The 20,276-nt window shown below is 40.6% G+C and overlaps 1 protein-coding gene across 4 annotated transcripts in view; it reads left to right on the plus strand.

Annotated features, from left to right (window-relative positions):
* The window catches only part of prkar1b (protein kinase, cAMP-dependent, regulatory, type I, beta), a 67,941-nt gene extending 48,075 nt beyond the window's left edge, over positions 1-19,866 (plus strand). For all 4 annotated transcript variants that reach the window (XM_085156825.1, XM_085156826.1, XM_085156829.1 and 1 more), the window contains 4 exons: positions 5,077-5,137; positions 7,314-7,435; positions 15,882-15,963; positions 17,434-19,866. In XM_085156825.1, coding sequence (XP_085012951.1) covers positions 5,077-5,137; positions 7,314-7,435; positions 15,882-15,963; positions 17,434-17,606 — 438 coding nt within the window. In that variant the 3' untranslated portion in view covers positions 17,607-19,866. The remainder of the gene's footprint in view (positions 1-5,076; positions 5,138-7,313; positions 7,436-15,881; positions 15,964-17,433) is intronic.
* Positions 19,867-20,276: the final 410 nt, after the last annotated feature.

A 20,276-nucleotide genomic window follows, 5' to 3' on the forward strand; every position in this document is an offset into this window, starting at 1 on the left:
CACGCACACACACACACACACAGATCGGTTGTTATTAGAATGACTAAATATTGTCCATGTGTGTGTCTGTGCCCAGCTAAACACTTCCTCAAATGTTCCTAACACCATATTCCAAATAAATTAGAGAGTTCCCATTTAACTTTTCAAACTACCTCTTGCATTTAACCCTTGGCCAACTGAAAGTTCAGTTCAGTGTAAAACCAGCAGAGATTGAAGCAGGTTTGTTTTCGGACCTTTCAGCTCAGAGTAAAGTTGGCATTGACCTACACAGCACTCATGTCACCTCTTAAGCGCATAGTTAAACTAAGGGCACAGTCCACCCTGGTAACCTTTCTTTGAGAGGATTCTCCTTGTCTTACACATTTCATTCCTTCGTTGCTTCCAGCAGCAGCTGCAGGAGGGGAGACGGGGTGAAACAGAATTCAATTATGTGAACCTGTAGTTAATTATTGCTGTCAATGATTTGTAAAGCTGTTTTTACAAAGTGTGGTATTCTGGCAAGGAGTTAGGCCAACGAGTGAGCTTTCTCTCTGAGTGTAAATGTGTATGTGTTTGTGTGTGGTGTGTTTCCCAGCAAAAAATATGCTGAGCGCCTGTGTCTGCAGCTAGTTAGCTGGAAGCTCATAAGGTGCATTGCCACTGCCATCAGGTTCATTGTTCTCACATCTGCTTTCCTGTCCCGAGTCTGCTGTGTCTCTAAATCTTAAAAATGATTATGTGTAATTTAAATGGTTTTACATCTACAGTCACTAGTTCATTCCATTTCGAGACACATTATTTTGAACAATTATAGCAACAGTTGCATGTTGGGGCCATGGGCCATGGAATACCAGGTAATCTCAGTTAGGCAGATCTCATGTTTAGCTTCTTTATCCTGCACACAGCATGCTAAAAGTTACTGAACACTGCAAATCACTTTGCAACCCACCTAAATCTCAGCTTCTGCTTTTTATGCCATTTCTGACTTTTTTGCACTTAAGTGGCTCTAACTGTTTTAGGTTTTTGAATAACCGTCTATATTTGATTCTTAAGCTGAATATTAATTTCAACGGATTAAAGCGAAATTGAAAACCAATTAAGCCACATTTATGTGATTTTTAAACTGCATCGTGTGCAGTCTCCTCGCCAGTTAGTGATCCACCAGAAATGTAAATTTTGTAACCAGTTGATCATCCAAGTCACTTAGACCTACAAAATGGTAAATGGATCAATCAGGAATAAATTTAATATTTTTGAAGAACTATTTGGTTAAAAAAAAGATCTCAGAACTTTTACAATTTACTATTTTAGTTCTCTAAAAAGTGCTTCTTCTTACTTCTTATATACAGTGGGGCAAAAAAGTATTTAGTCAGCCACCGATTGTGCAAGTTCCCCCACTTAAAATGATGACAGAGGTCAGTAATTTGCACCAGAGGTACACTTCAACTGTGAGAGACAGAATGTGAAAAAAAAATCCATGAATTCACATGGTAGGATTTGTAAAGAATTTATTCGTAAATCAGGGTGGAAAATAAGTATTTGGTCACCTCAAACAAGGAAAATCCCTGGCTCTCACAGACCTGTAACGTCTTCTGTAAGAAGCTTTTCTGTCCCCCACTCGTTACCTGTATGAATGGCACCTGTTTGACCTTATCATCTGTATAAAAGACACCTGTCCACAGCCTCAACCAGTCAGACTCCAAACTCCGCCATGGCCAAGACCAAAGAGCTTTTGAAGGACACCAGGAAAAGAATTGTAGACCTGCACCAGACTGGGAAGAGTGAATCTACAATAGGCAAGCAGCTTGGTGTGAAAAAATCAACTGTGGGAGCAATCATCAGAAAATGGAAGACATACAAGACCACTGATAATCTCCCTCGATCTGGGGCTCCACGCAAGATCTCATCCCGTGGGGTCAAAATGATCATGAGAACGGTGAGCAAAGATCCCAGAACCACACGGGGGGACCTGGTGAATGACCTGCAGAGAGCTGGGACCAAAGTAACAAAGGTCACCATCAGTAACACACTACAACGGCAGGGAATCAAATCCCGCAGTGCCAGACGTGTTCCGCTGCTGAAGCCAGTGCATGTCCAGGCCCGTCTGAAGTTTGCCAGAGAGCACATGGATGATACAGCAGAGGATTGGGAGAATGCCATGTGGTCAGATGAAACCAAAGTAGAACTTTTTGGTATAAACTCAACTCGTCGTGTTTGGAGGAAGAAGAATACTGAGTTGCATCCCAAGAACACCATACCTACTGTGAAGCATGGGGGTGGAAACATCATGCTATGGGGCTGTTTTTCTGCCAAGGGGACAGGACGACTGATCCGTGTTAAGGACAGAATGAATGGGGCCAAGTATCGTGAGATTTTGAGCCAAAACCTCCTTCCATCAGTGAGAACTTTGAAGATGAAACGAGGCTGGGTCTTCCAACATGACAATGATCCAAAACACACCGCCCGGGCAACAAAGGAGTGGCTCCGTAAGAAGCATTTGAAAGTCCTGGAGTGGCCTAGCCAGTCTCCAGACCTCAACCCCATAGAAAATCTGTGGCGGGAGTTGAAAGTCCGTGTTGCTCGGCGACAGCCCCAAAACATCACTGCTCTTGAGAAGATCTGCATGGAGGAATGGGCCAAAATGCCAGCTACTGTGTGTGCAAACCTGGTAAAGACCTATAGTAAACGTTTGACCTCTGTTATTGCCAACAAAGGTTATGTTACAAAGTATTGAGTTGTATTTTTGTTATTGACCAAATATTTATTTTCCACCCTGATTTACGAATAAATTCTTTACAAATCCTACCATGTGAATTCATGGATTTTTTTTTCACATTCTGTCTCTCACAGTTGAAGTGTACCTCTGGTGCAAATTACTGACCTCTGTCATCATTTTAAGTGGGGGAACTTGCACAATCGGTGGCTGACTAAATACTTTTTTGCCCCACTGTACTTCATATATTTCATATAAAACCTTTAAGATGAGCAGAAATTGTTTATAGGTGCCTTTGATGAATTTACTTGTAGATATTTCTCCTTACACCATGCCCAGTGGAAAATAATGACACGCGCACAAGTCATTATATCACAGTTTGTTTACAGTAGAGCCATGATTTTATCATGTAGAGCCAAAGAGCCTCTCACTACACCACCCACCCTACCAGCTTCCTTATCAGGGTGTACATTGAGTAAACAGTGTAATGCCATTCCCCGTGATAACCACACTGTTTCTATTGTGTTACTGCCATTTATACAATACCTTCCTTGTTGTGTCATCTTGGTATTTAAACACACATAGCTACAGACAAAGCCGTTAACAAACCGACAGACAACTGTCAACAAACAGAACATGAGACGAAAGGAAGCAAGGAGAAATTATACAGAGAAATGAGAGGGGATGTGTGCGTGGCGGGTTGGTGGTGTATGTTTTTCACATTGGATAGAGATGAAGGTGATGGAGATGGGGTGTAAGGTACAGTTGGTTTAGTCTGGCTTCACGCCACACCTCAAGTCTTTGATGACTCTCCCTCAAAGACTGAACAGACACAGAGGCTGGTTCATCTTTTAGCCACAGGAGGAGTGAACACTGGGGCCAACAGGAGCAGAAGAGTTTTATACATGAAACATGTGCTCAGGCCCTCCCAAGTAGACAAGATAAAACAGAAGACAAAGAGAAAAAAGATGTTCACCAACAAAATAAATGACAACTTGAAATTTTAGAAAGAGAAATTTAGAAACGCATCATTTTCATTATTTCCACCGCAGCGAGCCTCTTTGAAACCCTGCGATGTTACTCCGGCCCACCCAGCGGTTCCTACTGCAGTCGTATAAATCACATCTACTGTATTGTAATGTAGTTTCATGTACACATGTTAAGCCTTTAAGCCTTGCAAGGCTGTCTGATTAGCTCTATGGGGAGACTTTCAAATCTAAAGACCAACTTAACATCTCTAAGCTGGTGTGTGTGTGTGTGTGTGTGTGTGTGTGTGTGCGGTGTGTGTTAGAGGTAGAGCGTACATGCGTTACTGTTTGTATTTGCTTGCTTAACGAGCAAGTTTCATCTCTGCGGAGACGGCAGCAAAACATAAGTGGCAGAACTAAAAACAGACTGCACGCTCTGCCTGCACACACTGACGACACACATGCACACAGACACACAACTCAAATCATTTATCCAGGAGGGAGGCAGCGCAGGCTAGAATTCCTTTAATCAAGTTGTTTACGATTCTGACTTTGACATTGGCTCACTTGGGAACATTTTCTCCCCTTTTAAGACAAAATGTGAAATTATATGAAATTAGAGGCAGCAGCGGGTCTCAGGCACTTATGCACTAAAGACACCCCAAGCCTCAATATATCATTTCCATATGCAAAGGCAGGGCGGACAAGATCGTCTCTCCTCACTCGCTTTTACTCTCTTCATGCTCCCACTCCCTCTGAGTGGTTCTGTGCAGTGAAGGAGAAATGCAGCGAGGGAAGGGGTCCTCTGGGTCTAGACTTGTCAGGAAGCACCTGATTTTCATGGCAGAGGCAGAATGGGGGAAAGTCCCCTGCCTGGTGGGTGGGGTGGGCCACACACACACACACACACACACACAGACATACACGTATCAGAAACACATTACATACACCTGCATAACCATGATTCCATGAACTGTCATCTATTCATCACAAATTTAAAAAAAAAAAGTGTATTCATGTTTTAATATTTTGGCAGTATTCATATGTAATATTTGGAGGGTTTTTTTTAAAGGTTGGCTGTGGAATGAGAAACATGCAACCATTTGGATGCTCTATGTTAACTCTTTTCAAAAAAGGTGCAGATTTTCAGGCTCTTTCCAATATGCACCCCAAAGAAATACATTTTTCACAGTTGAAAAACTTTGTCAAAGCAAAGTTGCTGTGCTTTTAACTTTAATAACTAAAGGAGTGAAAAAAATAAAACAAATTAAAAGTTTTAAAGAGTTTCTGATTAATGAGAGTGATCTCTTGGTTTTGGGATAAAAATCAAACTTATGACCACTGGTGTGCATTACATTATAGTATTACAACAACTTCCTTAAATGGTAAATGTGTTTGCTTTTGTGTGTGTTACAGGGCAGCACACTGAGAAAGAGAAAGATGTATGAAGAGTTCCTGAGCAAAGTCTCCATTCTTGGTAAGTCTGTGTGTTAAATATAATATAGACAAGACATGCAGCATGTTGTTACTGGTGACTATAATGAATTCTTTTACACTTTGTTAATCAATTTGTGATTATGCCGAAGGATATGAGTGTGTTTATACATATTTATGCATTCATTTTACACAGGTCAAAGAGTTGAGAGTGCAGAAAGTTACTTATATACTGTAGATTAACCCACATAAACACAGGCGCACGCTGTCACACAAGGCCCATAGCTAAGTGAGGTCTGTGTGTACAGTCCTAATCTTCTCACACTGTTCATGCTAAAGCCAGTCACACTATGCAATGTGTGCAATGTCTCCATGTGGTCAATTAAGGAATAGGGAGTTGAGATAAGCCTCTCTTTGCGGCTGGAATTTGGATAACCAGCCTGCACAGGCAATTTGGTTTTCAGGGATGGCGAAGGAGATTCATTCAGATTTTGAAAACGATTTGCAATTGGAGCTGACATCTCATCCCTTTTCACTTGATCGTGTATGTGGTGTATAAAGCAAGGCCATGCCCTCTGTACAGAGTTATTAGCTGGCTGAGTAAACACATACACTCAATCCTGGTCTTAGGAGGATGTCTTTGCGAGGTCCGCTCTCTTTTCATTCAGCTCTTTTCTTTCACAGCTCTCTTTTTGACAGCCTTGTCGAGGCCTGTATTCAGACAGCACCCTCCTGCTTTTCCTCTCCTCATTCGCTTTGCTCGGCCCCTTTGAATTGGAGGAGGAGTAGGAGGCGGGGGTGTTTTTGTTTGTCTTTGATTTTTGAGATAGCCACGAAATTGGGTACAAGCCCTTGATGTCATGGAGTGAAGGAAGTAAAAAACACAACCTGTTGTTTGTCGTACACACACACACAGGCCCTAGCATCTCCACGGGCAATTCCCTGTGCGTCTACCATGTATGTGTGTAGCATGGTGCTCCAAGTGGCTGCAAGTTCTGTGAAGCATGAAATGTAGGTTCTTTAGTCGGCACATTTGTGTATCAAGTTACCGCGCTAGTTGTTAGGGTTCACCTCTATAGGACCTGCTGCCTTTAACTGGCAGCCAGAAAGAAGACATCCATCTGGGTCCAGCAGACACCTCGGCCCCACTGGCGGGGGACACTGGACACCTCCAAACCGGCAGGCTTACCTTAACTAATCCTAAGTGCACACACACAAATAGACACACTGGGATCAGTTACTGAGCACATCAGGGACAAAGAGAGAGTGCTGTAGTTTTACACCTCTAACTCATGTCTGAGTCAAATCAAAACATTGAATCTTCTAGACAAAGCTAAGGATGAGCAGTGCTTTCACTGCAGCAAAGTCACATTCCACGTGTTGGTGTAGCTGCTTTTAAGGCAACAATAATCTGCTCCATTTTTTAAAGGATTAGCCGATTCGGTAACCAATGTCTGAATAGAGATGTTTACTTACTAGCGGGTCCTGTTTCTTTAAGTATCATTTCATCTGAATTGCCTAAAACTCCTTTGGTTTAAGCATTTTTCCCAGTGAGATGTATGACTGTGTTTTTGGTTTCTAGAAATACCTCAGGCTAACTACGTCACTGTTGCATTGGTTGGATAATCGTAAAGACTATCTGACTCGCTCAGAACAAACTTAGAAAGATGCTGTAAAATTTTTTTAGCAGAACTCCTTCACATATCTTGACCTTTACTTCTGTTTGATCTTTAAAATTATATAAAAGTGAAAAAAATATTTTAAATATATAATTTTAATCGTTATTAAAGCATTGCTGCTTAAATCGAAATCATATTTATCAGTATATTTGGTTATATTTCAGATAATTTCACTGATGAAGTTAGACTGTAGCTATGAAATCATATTTTGCAACCATAGAATGGAAGTGGTGGAAAGGAACTTGATCGCACCACTTGAACTTGATTGGACTATAATCAACACAATCCAGAGTGAGTACAACAAAGTTTTAGGAGTCAGTTTTAAGGTGTTTGAGATCCATGAAATTAGGGAGGATACAGAGGGGCTGATACAACGGTTCCTCTTAAATTACTGGATTGTAATTAGTGTTCCTACCAGCTTACTGAACAAGGAAAGCCTCTATCTCCAGGCCATGAAACGGTAATCCACATTGTATGTGCATCTACTACTGATCAATGTAACTGTCTTTTCAGTAATCTGTATTTGCTGTTCTTTCACAGAATCTTTGGATAAATGGGAGCGCCTGACTGTGGCCGATGCCCTGGAGCCTGTTCAGTTTGAGGATGGAGAGAAGATAGTGGTGCAGGGAGAACCTGGTGATGATTTCTTCATCATAACAGAGGTAAAGTCTGTGAAGAATATGATGTTTTACAAAGCACTGGAAGCATGTCTCTGTGTGTGAAAGAGACAAGTTTGATGATGGAGTTTAACCTAGTTCCAACACAGAGCATAAAGTCGATTTTTTGCACATTGAGTGCTTTAGAAAAAGCATTAAAATCACCAAAATTACAGTGTATGTAGTGGTTTCCTATTACTGTCACATTTCCTGTAAGCTGTAGATGTTGACATACCGGGCCTAAAATCGTGTGCATGTCATCAGAGTCATCAAGGGGGGCACTAGGGTTGATGTAAATGTCACCATACAGAGACGTTGGTGGGCTGTTTGCTGACATTGCAACTGATCCCAGTTTATTGCCACCAGCAGACAGAGTACCCAGTGCTCCCCTGCCCCAGCCTGCAAACACACAGAACCTGTGCAAAGAATGGCTCCCTCACACTGGAGGCTTTGTGGAACCGAGGCCCCTGGTGTGACTTCATGAAGGGCCCCCTGCCTGTCATCCTAACGCACTTTTTATTAACTCCATACTTATTCGGCTTTCACCAGCATCGAGTCAAAAGGGGCATCTAAAGGGGGTTGGGGCACAATCTGCTGTTGTTGCGTCCTTATTTTCAGACCTGCTCGCGGGTTAGTCCCTCTTCTTCAGAGTGTCATTCTTTCTGTCACCTACTAAGTTTACCTAACTTACTCGTTTCATGTCCATCGATAATAAGAGCAGTACACTGGTTACAGTGGATTGAAATGGCTAAGCTAGAGGTACTTCTTTATCAGGGTTGGTTAATGATGTATCAGCCTATATCCCTATTTTGGCTCACACAGATTCTCTCCCTTCACCTGCGCCCCTGCAGTACAACACTCTTCTCCATCCTTCTTTTTTATCTGCATTTTTATGCTCCTCACTATACCCCTCTTAACATATATAATAGACATTCATTTTCCAGTTATTTGAAATGTTCTTTTGGCTTTTATCCAGCTCAGTAAATTTGCACGTCAGCCGTTAATGCTCTGAAGGAGTAAGGATGTTCACATCTATGATGGGTTAGCAAAGTGTAGCACTCATGGTCACGCTTACATCAGTCTCACTTGCTGAATTTCAAACTTTAGTTTATACAAAGAAAACCTGAAGACAGATGAACTACAGCTCTGGCTGAGCTTAACCAGGGAGGCTGTCAAAAAATGTGCATAAAATTAATATACTAGTGATATTAGAGCTGTTTAGATTTCCTCCAAGTATAGCAACAAAATGTAACTTTTGTAACAAGCGATGTTTACAGGACATTGTTCAAAATCCTAAAACTACTTGAACTACTTGTCATATTAGACCAAATAAGGTTGTAGCATCACTAAAGGCATGTTATATTTCCTATGAACTTTCCTCACAGATGCTCATACTTTTCACTTGTAGGAAAAACACTGTTTTATGTCTTGTTTAAAGAAATGGCAGCCCCCGGGTACTGATATAGCTCATGAAGTGGTGCAGGTGACCCATACGCTGTGAGGCTGTTACATGTTCAAATCTACTGCTCTCTCTTGCCTTTTCCGTCTTTGCTCCACTGTCCTATTTCAATAAATGCTAAAAAGCTGCTCCACATTAAAACTGAAGATCTTTGACATCGTAAATGACCTCTGAAACTCCAGAAATTTGTAATAACTGACAGTGAATGTCAGTGGTCTTAGTCCTGTACGACAATGCCAGGATTATCGATAATTTGTAATGCAAAAATTACCCGCACAAATTACCTATTGCTAATATTAACCTATATTTTATCAAATAAAGAGGTCATGTGATACTATTAGGTCTGTGAAAATTGGCATCTTGGTGATTTTGGTGAGGGTTTCAACAGACTCAACCACTTTTATGTTGCATTCTGTGAATCTAGTTTGGTGTGAGACACCTACTGTCAATCAGTTTGAGCTCATCCCATCCAATGCATATATGCTGCACAAAACACAGAAATGAAACTGGAATTTTCTAAATTGCATGAAATGTAAGACCTGTACTTATAGACTGCACTGTATATATTTGACATACACCTCACATTATCTTGTTGTCTATTATTGCAGTGCTGCACTAAGTCTAAAGTCTTTCAGAAGCCAATTTGTGCAGGAAATGCAAAAGACACAACTATGTATGTGTGACTCATCAATCTGAGACTTTGTACATCCCAAAGAGGAAAAACAAAATAGCAAAATATGTAGAGGAGTGGGGGGGGGGGGGGGGGGGGGACAGCAGGATGGAGAGATGGAGGAGAAAGAGGAAAAGGAAGAGAGATACAGGAATCCACTTTTACAGGCAAGCAGCCCATTGAAGGCAGCTGTCTAGGTCTATGTGAATGTGTCACAATGTGAGACTCATCATTTTGCATGCAGGCAGCCACACGCAGCACTGAGGAAGGGGGACCAACACTTTCTAGAATGTATATATTTTTAACCTAAATACTGCTTTCTCTTTAATCCCATCACCCCAGCAGCAGCTTGTCTATTTCTTTAACCCCATTTCCCTTTCTTCTGTCTATTTTCCCCTTTGTGTCTAAGCTCTCACCCCCTCTTTTCCTCCCTCCCTCCCGCTTGCTCCCCATCTCTCATGCTGCAGAGCCTGACTTTCCCAGAGCAGGGCGGACTGTGGTGGAATGTGTGTTGCTGACTTTCACACAGGGTCAGGAGCCCTCCTGGGAGGGAGACGAGAGAGACAGACAGAGGGATGAGTCAAAGAGGGCAGGGACATATGGGTTGCGAGGAGGTTGATTCAAAAAGGACCACATGTAAAGAGTTAGAGGATTTTGCGAGCGCGTGTTACAGTAAGATCAGCCTCCTGCGCTCTGGCTATGCACTTCTTGTGATTCTTTTTATTTCTTTGCTCTGTGCTTTGCTTAGTCAGTTACTCTTTTTCCTTTTTTTTCTCAGTTGCCCACCGTGCCTCTTTTTTCTGTCTCCTTTCACTGTCTTTTGTTGTTTTGTGTGGTTTTGGTAGATGAAGCCAAAGACAAACCCCACAATCACAAATTACATGCTCCTGATGGGGAAGATTAACTAAAAGGAGGTATGGAGACATCACTTTCTCTTCCTTCTGGGTGAAATGGGGCCCTAATGAAAAGTGACATGTTTACATTTTTTTTTCTCACACTGTACAAACAAGCCTTTACAAGCTCCGGGGGCCACAGAGACTCAGCCTCACCTTCCCTTACGTCAACCCTCTCTGCCTTTTCCACCGTTTGCTCTCTTCTTAAGGGCTCTACTCACCTAATGTGCAGACTCTTATTTTCTCCATGCCATTCAGTCAAGCCTTTGAGAAAAAGGGCCAGTTAAAGATTAAGATGCATTATGTGTTGCCACTTAACTATAAACAGATGTGGGAAAAGTTACAGTTTGTCAAGTTAAGTCAAAATCAGTGTTTTCAGTCTTTAACAAGTCATTTGCACCTTTAACACTGTGATATTTCAAGATTTCACAGTATGCTACTGCTAAGTATTAACTAGAAATAACACATGCACGGGTTTTTTTTAATGTCCAATAATTAGTAGCATAACTTGCACTTTCCCAGGCAGTAATGCAAAACTGTAGCAGCAAACAATCTTGGGTAGAGGGAAAAGGCTACCCGAAAAGCTATTCAGTGCACTCCTGAATCAATGCAATCTAATCAATTTATAAGATTTATCTTTACATGAGATAACTGGAATTGTAAGGTTGACATGTTGCATAATATAATTTTTATTCTTGGTGTTTCATTTTTATCTAGAAGGTCACTCAGAGTACATCCTCTGGAAAAGCCAGTGTCCATCTTTTAAATTCTTAATGAAAGCGATGCAGATGTTCACCCAAGCACCACTCCACCACCTTTCATGAAATTAGTTTTTGAATAACAAACAGATGAACAGCTCTGATCATATACCAATCACATACCTTTGTGAAAGGAATTATTATGTCACTTTATGCCAAAAAGATGACCTCCAGCTGTCTAGCTGAAGTCTTGTTTTTGTCAATAAATTGTAAAATTATGTAGCACTTTTCTGCTCTGTGCACTCAAAGGGCTTTCTTGCCACAAACCTCATTCTTAAACACAAACACACACACATTTATACAAATGCTGTTTTTTTCTATGCCCAAACACTTTTAATCTAACTTCCACACACTCACACTCTGATGGATGCATCAGGGACAACTTTGGGTTCTGTAACTTGCTCGAGGATACTACGACCCGCAGGCTAGAAAAGCAATCCTACCCAAGTCCATTTGATTTGAGCCTACTGAAATCAGATGTCTCTGCTGCTTCCCACCTTTTTAAAACTGGGTGATGACTCTTGAAGAAAGTATCATCCTCTCCGCTGATGTGTTCTTCTAGTCATCTTCCAGTCATCAGTGTAAATGGACGTCTCCCATTTGTTCTCTGACCACACACAGAACGAATAATTTCTCAGGAGTTTACAGGTTTCCTGTGGGTCCCACAGATGGCATATCCTCTGTGGATTGTCTGCAGAATATCTCCCGGTACTCGTGTGTAACTTGCTTGTTTTTTGCTGAAATGCAATTTAGCTAATGGAGTTTAATATTGCTTTTATAGAATGAAGATCAGTGCGGTTGATCTGAGTGAAAACAAACAGGTAAAGATTAACGGGCCTCATTAGATTTGAACCATTTTGAGTCATTTTATGTTCAAATAAGAGCCCCTCAGGCTGTTAGATGCAAATCTTGTGAGAAACACTGTTGTCCTACCGTATGTTGAGCAAGTGATATATGCGTGTGTGCTGGCGTTTGAATGAGAAGGTGCAGACTCTGCTGATGCTGGGTGGTCTCGTGAACAGACAGACTCGGGATATCACCTTTCTCCATTTCTGGCTGCGCCTCTCTTTCTGCGAGCATGTTCAAATTGTTGTCATTTCTTTCATGCAAGATGCTACATTTTAACTTGTCACTACAAGCTGGTGCACTTTCTGTGTGGCATGTTTGTTTAAAGTGTGTATACACAGAAATGGATGCAACTGTGACCGGTCCTTAAAATACGTCCAAAAATCATCTGATACTTCTTATTTAAGTTGAAGGCTGAAATTGGCTCACACGAATCCTTTCTTTGTCTCTCTACTACTTGTTTGTATTCATGTTCATTCATTCATATTCTTTGTTAGTGTTTCTCGCTCTGGCTGACCTCGTCTGCTGTCTTTTATTGTTACCGGTCTCAGTCTCCCTGAGTCGGGTAGGGGAGGCTCTCTGATGTTTATAAAACAAAATATCTGTGGAGCAGAGCGCTACCCTTGGTGTGGTACAGTGTGAGATGGTTATCGGGACCACACTGGATGAGGCCTGTTCACCAGTGAACTACTGTACTGGCAGCGCTGCACTGTCTCACACACTTTGTTTGGACATGAATAGAAAGAAGAGGAACCCACTGGTTGTAAACACTCACGTCTGTGCCTCGTCCACCTCATTGTCTCTCCATTCACATCTTACGGTTTTGGGCTCTCAAACCACAACACTCGAAATTTGCGAGCGAATTCGCAGAGATGGAAGTTTCAACAAAACGTGATAAAAAGTGCAGTGGAAACAAGACTAACAATGGAGATACAAGCGACCTATTAGTCAGTCTACTTACGCTCCATTGGAGAGAAGAAAAATATCAAAAAGATGAAAACATCAGATATCTGTGGGCTGAAACACTAGCAGTTTATCTTAATACTCTTATCTCTGTAATGACAGTAGTGGTCGCTGTTTTTTGTAAAATGGTTAATGGTTAGATGAAAACCGATGGGGGGTTAAGACGAGAAAAGTGTTCATTAGGCAGAGTATAACAACAGACATAAAAGAAATGTGATTATTTATGTAGCGCTTTTCTTGCAGCATTACAAAGTGTTTAACAACTGAAAAGTTTTTTTTACAATATAAAAAGAACTGTGATAAACATAAATGTAAATATGTAAAATAAATTTGCTAAAAGGGCCTTTTAAGATGTAAAAAGCCCGATAGAGCTAATTCTGCTAATGCAATTCTTTGTGTAGATGGTGTGGCTGTATACGCTGCAGTCTACAAACCCTCGTCATCTTTATACACGTGCACAATGTGGCTTAAATGTCACAGAGGTTAATGTGCCATGAAAGCCAACTTGGTCACATAGCATAGTCAACCACAAAGGCAAACTGTGAAGCACCAGCTTTTCCTATGCTGCATGCCCATGAGGAGATGAGCCGCAGACTGCCACAGCATTAGGATTCAGAGCGGCAGACAGGAATACTTACCTCCACGCAGTGGCTACTCTTTTATTTATCAATATGTCTAATCAGATAAATTTGATTTAGCAGTCAAGCGATTATAATTAAGTAAGTAAGCATAAGCACTTTCCAGTAGCTTTGATTGATTGAATCACATTCTTTACTTCAAAGTTCAGTGAAAGTGCATGACTACAACAGGAAAGAAAATATATCATTAAGAGCTTTAACTGTTAAGACATTTGCCCATAGCGACGTACAAGTTCAAACCAGGATCTGCTTTTGCTGTTTATTTTGGACGGGACTTCCACAGTAAGCAGTAAATAACTTTGCGCAGTAAGGAGTAAGGCCAAGTTTGATAGGGTCATCATCAAAGGCTGCTCCTATAATACTTCTCATTTTTTTGAAGGACGCCTGACGGAAAACAAATATCTTTTAATTTTGGCAGAAGTAAGCTTGTTTCCAAAAAACTGAGTGCACTAAAAGCAAAAATGTTATAAAACCTCAGTGTTTGAATGAAAAAAAAAGGGTCTCAGATCAGTTGTAGGTTTTCTTTTTAAGAATATCTGACACCCAAAATGTAGTTTTAGTTTAGCAGCCAGAGATATAAAGTAGGCAGCACATGTCAAATAATTTATAATTTCAGTAGAGGGGCGTTTGACACAACTACACTTTCTTAATCCCTGGGAATGAGAATGGACCGCTATACCACGTGGATCATAATCCTAATTTTTGGTGGCTACACAACTACTTACGAACATCACCTTCAGCCTCCGTGACCTACAATATCCCTGCTTTATTTTAATTTGGTTAGAAGACCTGTCTCCAGAGATAAAACGACATCACGCCACGGTTTGGCCAGGTATTACTTGGAAGTGGCGCTCTCACGGTGTTCTCCACTTACTTGGACAGTATCCATCCACTCCTCCACAGCTCATTTCTAGCACAAACCCACTAAATCGACACACACATCCCTTTCTCTGAAATACAGTATTACCTTTGTGTGGCCGCAATGAGTAGCTGGCAGTTTTGAGGTTCTCATTAAGGCTCATTATATTCATATTTAGCATTATTAGCCTCGTCGGCACAAGGAGGAGAGAGCAGAGAAGGATTAGAAACGGAGAGGGAGAGCGTTGGAACCGTCAGGTCTGTTATATGAAGCGATCCAAGACAAGCTGGGAAGTTTCTCTACTGATTTTCTTTTACCTACTACCAATTACAGCAGCTTGTGAGTACATGTGAAGGTCCAGAAAATAAATATCTCCCAATACATGTGCACGGCAAAAGGTGGTAGCTGCACTTTAATGTGAATATACGCCCGTGTCATCAGGCGCAGCTTTGAACACGCGTGTTCTGGTTTATGCGCTAAGATAAATATTCAAACATATGCTCACTCACACACACAATTTTGTCAACAGCTGCAAGATGTGACAGCATAAACTGTTATCATCTGTTGGGCAAAGTGAATGGAAATCAAATTTCCTCCCTTATACTTTTTAGATGACTCACAAACACTCAGCCAGCCGTTGGCGGTCAGTCTCTCCAGCAGCTATCAGCTGTATATATGAAAATTTACATTTTCCGAATGTGAGAGTGAGCATTTGAGTCTTCTATCTTCTTATTTAACGTTGCGTGGTTGTGTGCACTTGCAGATGTAAAGCAGACCATTAGCAACATGCTATTTGAGCTTTCTTTTTGTTTGTGTACACAAAAGCGCTTCGGTTTTCTGAGGTCATTTAAGGACTGTGTTTTGGAGAACTCTCACTCTTGGACAACGCAGTTGTTTCCATTTAATGGCTGGATGCTGATAAAGGGGATTATGTGATGGAGGAGGAATCAGTTCAGCCTCTAAAGGGCTTAGATGTTTGTATTTATTACACTCTGGAGGAAATAATGCAGAACCAATCAGTTTTTGTATCGCATGCAATTTTGGGATACATGAGAGTGTGTTTCTTCTTCTTTTTCTTTTTCTTTTTTTTGTTTTGTTTTGTTTCTGCTGTCCCACACAACAGGTGTCCATCCCACAGCAAAGTGGACTAAATCTTGTGCACCTGTGTTCTTATGAAGCAAAGGAATTTCTCTTCGGCTTAATCCTCCTGATGATTTTCAGTTCCTCGTTAAATAGCCCCCTCCAGACCCCTCCTCCTCCTCCCCTTCTTCCATCATCTTTCCCTTCTTCACACACAATCCTTCCTCTCCCTCTCAACCTTTTTTCCTACAGCTCTAAACTTTTTTCCTTTTCTTTTCTGTGTTAGGGAATCGCCTCTGTTCTCCAGCGCAGGTCTGACATTGAGGAGTACGTGGAGGTGGGACGCCTTGGACCTTCTGATTATTTTGGTAAGTGTGTCCCTGCTGCTTCTTTGCACCACATACGTTTGTGAGACTAAACTTGGTTTATATAACACTTTTTAATAAATATCTTAAATACAAATTTTGCTTGTAGAAGTCAATAAACATCAATGAAGACAGTACACAGTGATCTAGAAGATCAAACACAAGTCACATTGCTTACTGCTTTTTTTTTTTATGGTGTCACAAACAGTTTTTTAAAGATATGGTAAATAAACACGCTATGAGAAGATGAATCATTCTGAACCAGACATATTATAGTTTTAATTAGTCTTTTTTTTTTTTTTTTTGCTTTTAATTCAGTTTCAGTTAGTTTCCAGAGTGAAAATTCTCGTGTCGGTTTCGTTTTTACCCCTCAGCTGTAAAAGGCTGATGGGCCGTTGTCGTCACCCTGCATGGCATGCAGCGTGGAAACCCAAGTTTGTGAATGCGGTAACTCGAGAACAAGGCAACATAGGAGCTTCAAATTGATATTGAGTGACCTCAACCTAAAGGTCAGAAGTCAAGGTCACTGAAAGTCTTGTGGATAAGACTTTCAGTGATAAAAGCGCTATACAAATACAGGCCATTTACCATAAGATAACTTAAGAAGGAAGTTGTCTAGGATTATTAAATTAATACCATAGGTGTGTCCACTAGAATGCTGAGGGGTAGGTATTTTTATTGTTTTAAAATATTTAATTTTAGTTTCGTTTTTATTAGTTCAGTCTTAGTTTTAGTCTCTATTAATTATTATTGAATTGAGGGCATATGTCAGAGGCAAAATTTAGGAAAACTACAGTACAGTTATTACATTAAAAACAGAACCTTTGAAAGCAGTTGACTCACAGTCTTGTAGTCATCTAGATAAATAAATCAGTGAATTGAACCAAGTTTTGATCAGATTTTACCAAACTAACAAACAGGATCAGGATATATTTCTGTTTTGTTTTAGTTTGTTTTCCAAGTTTATAAATTAATTTCAGTTTTATTTTCAAAAGTCTAATTTTTATTTTTAGTTTAGTTAACTTTAATAATCTTGTTTTGACATATAAATTGTAAAAAGTCTTATTAGCAGTTGCTTTTTACTAAAACACAATACTCGCAAAAATGGCAAATATTAGTATTTTAAAGGGTCAGCTTGACTAAACAGGGTAAAATAGTGTACGAGCACAATCCCCAAATAGTGCTGTTAGGTGTGGTTTGTTTTACTGTTGATTTACAAAATATGCTGGTTTTTAAAATCACGTCAATATCAGGTGCAAAAAATAAGACATGCCTTTTTTGGGTTTAAAGATCATCGCAGTTAGCTGTAAATGAAATGTTGGTGCATTTGCTCTCTATGTTTAACTAACTTTCTTTTAATTTGTCACTTAACTGCACTGATTTAGGGCCTTTTGCCCCATTTCTCATACTGTTTGTATTTAATGTTTGAGGTCAAAATTTGGGGCAACGTGCTGATTATTCTCTATCATCCAGGTGAAATTGCCCTGCTGCTGAACCGTCCCAGGGCTGCCACCGTAGTCGCCCGGGGTCCCCTCAAGTGCGTGAAGCTGGATCGGCCACGCTTTGAGCGCGTGCTGGGTCCTTGCTCCGAAATCCTCAAGAGGAACATCCAGAGATACAACAGCTTTATCTCTCTCACTGTGTGACATGTGCCCTTCCACCATCTGGGCCCCACCAGCAGGGGTGTGCAACATCAGCATCAGAGTTTTGGTCAGTGGGTGGGAAAGGGGTGAGGATGCAGGGTGAAGGATATGGGTTTTACATGCCCAGATTTGGGCCGCTCATTTCCTGCCTTTTTCCATTTTGCGCGTTTCTCTCTTTTGACCTTGTGCACTTTGACTTGATTCTGTGCTGTCACGTAGCTTTATGTCAAAAACAACATGCAGGGGTGTTTTAAAAAAAAAAGAAAAAAGAAAGAAAAATCAAACAGAGGGCAGAGATTATTTATCTTGTTTCATATTGTAAATGAATCATGCATACAGTGTGTCGGCTGTATACGATGCATGCTTCAAGACTGACAGAGAACGGCGTTTGCACTTTCATTCGTTAACAGGAGGGTACGGATAATTTCAGGAAATAAGAAGGAAGTAAAGTCATGTTTACGTACGGCGGGGGAGGAAGACGGACCAGATTTGGTTGCACGCTGGCTGCGGTTTGCCTTTTTTATTTCTGGAGGTGCGTGTTTCCATTTCTACACTGAATCAGAAATGCACTGCACAGATCTCTGTTCCCTAAAATGTAGCTGTTAAAAGTATGAAGAAAATTAAATTACTTGCTGTTGTATTCATTTTCAACGCTTCTTGAGCTTTTACCTTTTATTGAGTTCGGAGGCTGTTCGAGGCCTAATTGAGTTAAATTCTAACTTTGTTGGCATTCTGTATATTTCTTTTATCGAAACACCAAAACAAACACTGCTGAAAGTATTGTGTGTGTATCAAACGCATGTAAAACCTTAGTCATCCAAAGCACACAAAACACAGGAAAATAACATTTCAAGGCACACCTGTATTCATATCTGTGCAAAACTGCCTCTGTGTCACCTGATGAGTTGTCGGATCTTTTGATTATTGGTGGTTGAAGGCACTTTTGGAAGCACATTTGCCTCTGGAGCTCTCATTCTGCATAAGAGTAATAAGAGACCAGTCCACTAGCTTATCACTGTCCTCCACTGGTTTATTCGACACCTCTACACAGTCCGAACAAACGGTCTTCCTGCATCTGGAAAACTCAACATCTGAACAAGTGCATGAACAAAATGGGAAAATGAGTGCTTACAAAGTTCATTTAACAATTCATTCAAACAAGGTATGATTGTCACAAAATCACAAAGCACACCCAGACTTACCTCATGGCAAAGCATCTATGGATGAGTGAACAAATATATTTAGACCATAGTTTGTTTAGGAACAGCTCCGTGCACTATTGATGGCACTTACTTTCACTGTGTTTCTGGAAAAATTTGCTCACAACATTTTTTTACTTAGCCTTTTCATCATATCAAAATTTTGCGTTATTAAATGTTATAATTACGTTGGTTTTAGAAGTTGCATTTCCAGTGCCAGGTATGTGGTTCCTGGGAACAGATGATTTATCGCTTTATCCCTTCAAATCCTCGTTTTCCTTAGTTTGTTCATCTTGCTCAAAGGCTGAAGTGTCTTATTATCCGCGTGTTGTCATGTCATTACTTTGTCACATACAAGCATCAAACCTACTACAGTGGTTGTCACGAGGAACGTTTCGTCAGTTCAGCAGTGCAGCTCAGTGATGTCCTTTAGTTTTTCAGTGATAATGGAGCTCGGTGGCACAGAGGGATTAACCGAAGCTTTTGATACACAAACAATACTTGTTAGTGAATCTATTGTTGCCAATAAAATAAGAAAAATGTAGGAAATCACCAAAGTTTATCCCCTAAGATTTTACAATGTGGTATGTTGTGTCAAAATAACTGACAAGTTGCTTTTTTTCCCACCTTGATATTCTCAAAGCAGACAAACACAGTTATAAACACACTAACATGAAACACACACCCACACTGTATATGCGTGCACTGTCTCAGGACTAAATACATTTTCAACACACACACACGTCTTACCTGATGCTTTTTTTAAGCTGATTTTGTTCGTTGTTTGCTAAATGAAAACTTTTGCACCACTTTTAGAGTTTGTACCATACAGCAGCTTGATTTAGGTGTTTTTAAGACATCAGTTCTGTGTTCTGACTGAAAAAAGTTACGATATATGAATATATACAAACTGTTGCTTTCCTTTGATCTGCTGTAATCTGTCAAAGTTGCACAACTGACCCAACAACTGATGTTGTAAAAAAAACAAAAAACTTTCTGTATTCTCTCTCTCTGTATCTTTTTCTTTGAAACCATCTTGAACAAATAAAGAAAAGCTTCTGAAATCTCTCTGATTTGACTCATTCTTTTCTTCCTTTCTGTGGGACTTTTTTTTCCTCTATATTTTTGCCCTTTTATCCCAGATCTTAGTTCTCTTTCTTTTTATCTATACCTCCTCTAAATGTTCCATCTTTGTTAATCTTCCTTTTTCTTTCCTGAAGCTACTAACTGTCACCCTCAATCACACTTTTCATATTTATTCCCGCAGGTACCTAATCTCCTTTTCGGCCTCCATCTGGCTCCCACCGCTCGTCTCTGCTCTCCATCCTTCTCACATTAAGCCAAGTGTCAGTCATCCGTCAGGCCGGCCTGTCAAAACTCTGAGCTCCTCCCAGCCAGTTTACATCACAGCGGACTTAAAGCCTCCGCAGCTTTGACACATTCCTCTTCATCTTAATGCCCACTAAATCAACTA

Source organism: Neolamprologus multifasciatus, chromosome 4, assembly GCF_963576455.1.
Source record: "Neolamprologus multifasciatus chromosome 4, fNeoMul1.2, whole genome shotgun sequence".
Lineage (NCBI taxonomy): Eukaryota > Metazoa > Chordata > Actinopteri > Cichliformes > Cichlidae > Neolamprologus > Neolamprologus multifasciatus.